The 7,052-nt window shown below is 36.3% G+C and overlaps 1 protein-coding gene across 3 annotated transcripts in view; it reads right to left on the bottom strand.

Moving 5' to 3' along the window:
- Positions 1–207: 207 nt before the first annotated feature.
- BIVM (basic, immunoglobulin-like variable motif containing) overlaps positions 208–7,052 on the bottom strand; it is a 28,356-nt gene continuing 21,511 nt past the window's right edge. For 2 of the 3 annotated variants that reach the window (XM_023513095.1, XM_023513096.1), the window contains 4 exons: positions 6,740–6,872; positions 5,539–5,625; positions 2,718–2,814; positions 208–1,873 (listed from right to left, as the gene is read on the bottom strand). In XM_023513095.1, the coding sequence (XP_023368863.1) occupies positions 1,583–1,873; positions 2,718–2,814; positions 5,539–5,625; positions 6,740–6,872 (608 nt within the window). In that variant the 3' untranslated portion in view covers positions 208–1,582. The remainder of the gene's footprint in view (positions 1,874–2,717; positions 2,815–5,538; positions 5,626–6,739; positions 6,873–7,052) is intronic. The other variant, XM_023513097.1, reaches the window with a different exon arrangement.

Raw genomic sequence — 7,052 nt, 5'->3', positions numbered from 1 at the left:
CCAACTAACATAACAATTGAGTTTTCTATTTCCTATTATATTAGAAATCAGAAATTATAGTCATCATAGTACGTATTGTTTCAATGATTACAAAAGTAAGATTCAAGACAGTTTCTTACAACACTAGGTTAGGCAAAAATGACAAACTGTCATTTACTTCAAAGTTATTCCCCACCTAAAACAAAGGTTCAAAAATATTCACATGACTAAAAGTAGAAAACAAAACTTTATTTGATGAAAACTTTAAAAGTTCCAGTGTGAAGTAACAAAATCAACCTACAAATCTCTTTCAGTCCTTTGCATTCCCAGCAAAATATTCTCTTCAGAAAAATGACCATTTCATAATATATATTCCCTTCTGTAGGCTAGGCATGTATGAGTGGATAAATGGATATAAAATTCAAGAGAAAATAATGGAAATATTTTAAAAATAAAAATCTGAACCCTCTCCTTGAGGTGTATTGCGATATGGTTACCAACATATTCAGCACCTTGTAATCTCCAAGTTACTGATTTGAGTCCTGAAACAAGCCCCTGAAATAAAAGAACAAGAAATCCTAGTTGTTTGTAGGTCACAGGTCGGCAGCAGAAGAAAAACTGACAGCAGCTAGAGAGGAGCTCCAATATATGAAATGTACACTTCTGACATATTTAACACTCAACGTCAAACATCTTACTGTCTCTACAGTTTAGAAAGGGAAACAGCTCAGAGTGTGCAATATGGATAGTCACCCTCTAAGTGACACTGACACTCCTAACGCATCTTCAGTGCTGTTATCAACATACAATTCCATATTGAGGAACCAATCAAACATCAGGAGATCTCATTTCACAGAAAACCTTGGGTATAGAAACTTCAGATGCTACTTTTTATTATTTTACTCTGCCCTAAAACAAAGTTTATGCTAGACTTATAGCAGTCATACCAAGTCAAAAAGTAAGAAATACCTCTATCAATGCATGAAGTCACTCAATTTGCACCAATAGAAAGGATGAGTTTCTTGAGTCTCCTGCCCCTGTAGTGAGAATCCTGAGACAGTTAACCAGGAAATAAGGAGGCAGGCCAGTACTGCTATAAGTAAAATAATTATTAGGCTCATGAAATAATTTTAAATGAGCTTTGACCATGAGTAAAAACTAGAGATTGGCAGCCCTAATTTTTTTAAGGGTAGATGGTGCCTTACATCTTGAGGTTAGGAATAAAACTATCTAAGCAAATGTCTAGGAATCAAGTCATAAGAAATCACTTCATGCTTAAGTATTTCAAATATTGATGCTGTTAAGTGGATTTGTGTTTGACTTATTTAGATAGTGCTGTACTTTTATTGAATTTGGTGAAACTTTCTGTCCAAATTATTTATATACTCTTAACTTTAAAAAGACAATAGTCTGTGCTTATTTGCTTATATTTCTGAAACCACCCATCATAATCATATACAGCTTATTCACTGACAAATTTATGTTTTGTACCACAAGATCAGTTCCTATTTAACAAAGACTTACTAAAATCTTCTACAGTCTTAATGTAGTCCTGTATACAACAGTTGAATGCATAATACCAGTTTTTCAGTAGCCAGCACAGTCAATCATTCCCATCATAATCACTGTAACCCTGGTAGCCACTGTTCCTTCTCTCATGAATACTAGACATTCTTTTCCATGCTGAGTCCTGATGGAAACTAGCACTAAAAGACCGGCCCAGACGCCCATGATGCTTCTTAGAAATATTATCTTCACTCTCTGATTTGGCAATTCCCTGGGCATGTGGAGGTTGTGATTCTTGTCTAATGGTTCCAAATGGAAAGTTCCAAAGGTCAAATCTTTGCCAGTTAAGTCTCTGGAATGCTATGATGCAATGCAAATTTCCCCCAACCTAAGAAGAAAAAGAATTTTTAAAGTTGGGTAAAGAAAATGAAGAGAAATTAATTGTACTAATTTGTGAGTCCCTATGAACTCTTTATTTTTTCCCCTTCTTCACCTGCCTCAAAACAGCATCATCAGCATACTATCCTGTATCTTTCCTAATAACTGCCTTTACAAAACATACCCATGCCCTCAAGGGCCAAAATACCTTCCCCAGCCCCCACCTCTCTACCACTCACTCTCAACACACTATAACCTCCCATCTTCCTAATTCATATAACAAAACCAACATCATCCCACTTCCTCTCTCTCCTATTCTTCATACCTTTTTATAGGAATACTATTCCATCAATGGGATGTCTACTCAATCTACAGTATGTACCATTCCCTGACAACCTTCCCCCAAAGCCTTATTTATGTACATGGCTCTATCCCATGGCCATAGTTAATTTGGCCCAAGATGGGCTAAGACTATGGACCTAACCCAAGGCAGGTCAGTCTCAGTCTAGACAGTTCATCTAAAAGGGAGATGTAAACTGCAAGATGATATTCAAGAAGTAAATAATCAGACTAAAAAAAAGCTAAAACAATATATAGCCCCTCACAGAATGAGGGTCTACTAGCTACTTGGCCCCTGCTATCATCCCAATACCTGGTACCATCCCCTTATGACTTCAGGCTATACTTGTTGCCCTTGAATTTTAAATATACTTCTGTGTCCTTAAAATAATTTCCACTTTTCTGTCTAAAATGGTCCGAACTGAGTTTCTGTTAGTTGCAACCTAAAGAGTACTGAGTAAAATAAGGAGTTTTTGTCAGCTGAGAAATGCCTTCAAATATGACCATGTTCTCACCTTCTTTGTTTTCCGATACTGCAGCCCCCTCTCTAAGTGTCGGATATCTAGGTATTCTGGATTTTGAGTGTTTAGGTCAGTAACAATATCTGCCCACCTGTAGTTAAGAAGAAAGAACAAACATAATTTTCCTTAGTTCCAAAATATCATTGTAATGGAACTTGTCACATGAGCAAATTGCTACAATATTATCACAGCAATAATTGGCAATAACTCTCTTATATCAGCATTGTATAATCTACTAAACTTCAGTAACATCTTGTTTTTATGGCAGTTCTTTTAATCCAACCATTGCCAACGTCATCAGTCTAAAACTGGTAACTTTTCCTATAAGTATCAACATGTTAAGTGATATCTTGCAGGCTAACATAGCATCATGCCATATTTACTTTTTAATTATAATCAAGTCAATTTTTTATTTTTGAGACAGAATTTTACTATGTCACCCTCAGTAGAGTGCCATGGTGTCACAGCTCATAGCAACCTCAAACTCTTGGGCTTAAGTGATTCTGTTGTCTCAGCCTCCCAAGTAGCTGGGACTACAGGTGCCCGCCACAGGGCCAGGCTAAATTTTGTGGCAGTTGTCATTATTTAGCAGACCCTGGCTGGTTTCAAACCCACCAGCCTTGGTGTATGTGGCTGGCACCATAACCACTGTGCTATGGCCGCTGAGCCATCAAGTCAATTTTTAAAAGAATTAAAAGTTGTTATACCTTTAATAAGAGACAACATTGTGCAGAAAATTATAAGTAATTACCAGAATTAATAAGTGAATTTGGTAAAGATATAAGATTCAAAGTCTAAATAAAAAAGTCAACTGTACTTTTTATATTCAGCAAAAAATTGGAAAATGTGGCTCAGCACCTGTAGCACAGTGGTTACGGTGCCAGTCACATACACTGAGGCTGGTGGGTTCGAACCCAGCCCAGGCCAGCTAAACAACTGCAACAACAAAATAGCTGGGCATTGTGGTGGGTGCCTGTAGTCCCAACTACTTGGGAGGCTGAAGCAAGAGAATACCTTAAGCCCAAGAGTTTAAGGTTGCTGTGAGCTGTGACACCACAACACTCTACAGAGGGCGAAATACTGACATTCTGTCTCAAAAAAAAAAAAATTGGAAAATGAAAACTTTTTAAACATTAATTACATCAAAAAATGGAACACACTTAGGAAAAATTTTAACAAAAAACATATAAGATTCCATATTGAAAAATGTAAAACATTGCTGAGAGAAATTAAAGCTTTATTTAACTGGAGATACTATCTATCTTCATGGATTGGAAAATACCAGATTTTTATAATGTCAATTCTCCCCAAAATAAACTCTTAATTCTATAGATTACATCCTAACCAAAATCTCAACATTTTAACAAAAAGTGACAAATTCTAAACTTTTTATATAAAATCAAAGTTCCTAAGATTAAAGAAAATTTTAGAGGATTCATGCCACATAATTTCAGGATAGAGTATAAACAACAACAATTAAGAGTATAGTATTAGTGTAAAGATACACAAAGAGATTAGGGGAACAGGGTCCAGAAATAGACCACACATCCATGACACATACATGGCCAATTAATTTTTAGCTGAGGCACCCAAAAAATTAAACAAGGAAAGAAAAATAAAGAAATTGTGCTGGAATAAGTGCATAAACATTGGGTGGAAATCAAAGTTGACCCCCACTTCATACCACACACAAAAGTTGATTGCAATGGATCATAAACTTAAACATAAAATCTATAAAGCTTCTAGAAGAAAACAGGAGCTTATCTTTCAGGCTGTAGGTAGGGTAGGAAAAAATTTCTTGAAGAGGCACCAAAGAAAAAGCACATAACAAAATTAGTAAGATGGATTTAGTCAAATTTTAAAACTTGTGTTCATCAGAAATTCTGTTCACCAGAAGGAAACAACCAATTTGGAGAACTTTCTCAGATACTTAAATACATATACATCCTGTGAATCAGTAATTTCACTCCTAGGTACCTACCAGGGAGCAATAAAACATCTCAAAAAGACTTGTACAGCAAAGTGTATATATCCATGCAAAGGAAAATGATTTGGCTGTATAAGGGAATGAAGTTCTGATCTATACCATAAAATGGAGCAACCTTGAAAACATCATATTAAGAGAAAGAAGCCAGACATTAAATGCTACATATCGTATGACTCCATTTATATGAAACGTCCAGAACAGGCAGATCCACAGAGCCAGGAAGTAGATGAGGGGTTGCCGGGGCTGAGGGAATGCAGAGAGTCTTAGTAGGTGTGAGGTTTATTTGCAGGGTGATGAAAGCATTCTAGAGTTAGATAAGCTTAGTGCACTATTCTATATACTAAAATCCACTGAATTGTGAATTATATCTCAGTAAAACTGTTCTGTAAATGTTTTAAAGACTTGCACATAAATGTTCCTAACAGCTTTATTCCACAACAGACCAAAACCCAAAACAATCCAGCCCGTCAACAGGAAAACGTGTAATAAACTGTAGCGTGCAACGGACTACGGCTCTGATAAACGTAACAGAGAAACCTCAAAAACGTTACCTAAATGAAGACACACACACACAAAAATATTGTATGATTCTATTTATAGAATTCAAGAACCGGCAAAACAAATCTATGGTGATAGAAATCAGAGCAGGGGGTGTCTATGGGCATTGATAGGATTAGGGAATGAGGGGGCTTTCTGTGGTGATGAAATGTACCGTATCTTGTTTGGGGTGGTGAATACTTATCAAAACTCATCTCATTATACAAATAAGACCTGTGCATTTCACTGTATCTAAATCCTGTCTCAAAGGAGAAAAGGTAAGTTACATACTTTTTACAGTGAATGGTTGGGTGTTTTCGACTTGATTCTCCAATTAAGATCCAATATTCGACTTCCTGTGGTGAGAGAGGACCCCTGCTAGATATAAAATACATTCACAGTAAGCTTTAGAAGATCATTCACTTCCTTTAGTACACTGCTTTAACTAGTGAATAAAAGATATATTATTCAAATTGGCATTATTTGATCTAAAATAGATATTAGAGTTTAGGTTTGGGAAATTTTCTGAAGGCCATTAAAGAGAACTCACAAATTAAATTTAGGACTTAATCCTCTATTCAAAATCTAGGGCTAAAAAAGTTTTAATATACTACCTCTTGGATCCTAGGAGAGAAAAAAAATCCTAGCATACTACCAGCATTTTTCAGCTACCCTCATTTTCACTATGCATTCAAAAGGTTTCAAAACACCTCCTAAAAATAAAACCTAAAGGGGCGGTGCCTGTGGAGTAGAGCGCTGGCCCCATATGCCGGAGGTGGTGGGTTCAAACCCAGCCCTGGCCCAAAACTGCAAAAAATAAAAAATAATAATAATAAAACCTAAAGCAGTGATTCACCTGGGAATTTTTAAACACATATGATGCCCTAATCCTATCCCGGGAAAATTCTAATTCAAATAAGTCTGGAGTAGAGTCCAAGGATTTGCATAGTTTAAAAAAAATCTCAGGTGATTCTTAGGTACAGGCAAAGGTACCCTTTAAAGGGTATACAGTAGGCATGAAATCACATTTTACATTTGATAGATGTCTGAAATAAAGTGAAGCTGAGGGATATAATCATAACACACAGTATACCTCTATACCTCACTTAACAAGAAATTCCACCATCAGAGAGGTGAAATTTAACTTAGTAGGTTGTGACAACCTTCTTGACCCTGGATTCTGGATTATACTGGGACATACTCTGGAAAGTCCATTCCAACTGCTTTATAATAAACATAAGTGACTTTCAAAAGGCTTTCTCTTGTAATGATGGGACAACAGTAAGCAGGAATTTGTTAAAGCACAATTAAGTGAATGCAATTCTGCAAAAGAATAAGTTATAATGTTTACAGAATAGTCTATGTCAGGAAAGTCGATCACCAAGCCTCCAGTTATAAAGAGAATTAGGATATCTCTTAATATTTCTCAAAATGCTTTCCAGCACACATTTTCCTGGTGACGTACCCACATGCGATGTGTACCAAGGCTTACCTGAATGCTTTATTAGCTTTAACAGGAGTTGCTTCAAAGCCAATTGGACAGAAATAATGATTTTGGCAATGATAGATGTAAGCCAGTGATTCATCTTTCAATCCACGTGTTAACTTTGACAAGGCGCCTGAAGCTACAAAGAACAAAAAAAACAACAAACAAAACAAAAAAAAACCCTGAAGGCCAACAACGCAATGTCCATGCTTTACACAGAGGACTAAAGCTTGGGAGACAAAGACACATTACTTGGAACACCCTGACCTGATGGGGGGGGGAAATGAGAAGCTATTGACAGGTTCCAAAAATATTAATG

The sequence above is a fragment of the Otolemur garnettii genome, unplaced genomic scaffold (genome assembly GCF_000181295.1).
Source record: "Otolemur garnettii isolate 467f Iridium unplaced genomic scaffold, OtoGar3 scaffold00034, whole genome shotgun sequence".
Lineage (NCBI taxonomy): Eukaryota > Metazoa > Chordata > Mammalia > Primates > Galagidae > Otolemur > Otolemur garnettii.
Note: the sequence above shows the minus strand (reverse complement) of the source record. Positions and strands in the feature narration are given on the sequence as shown.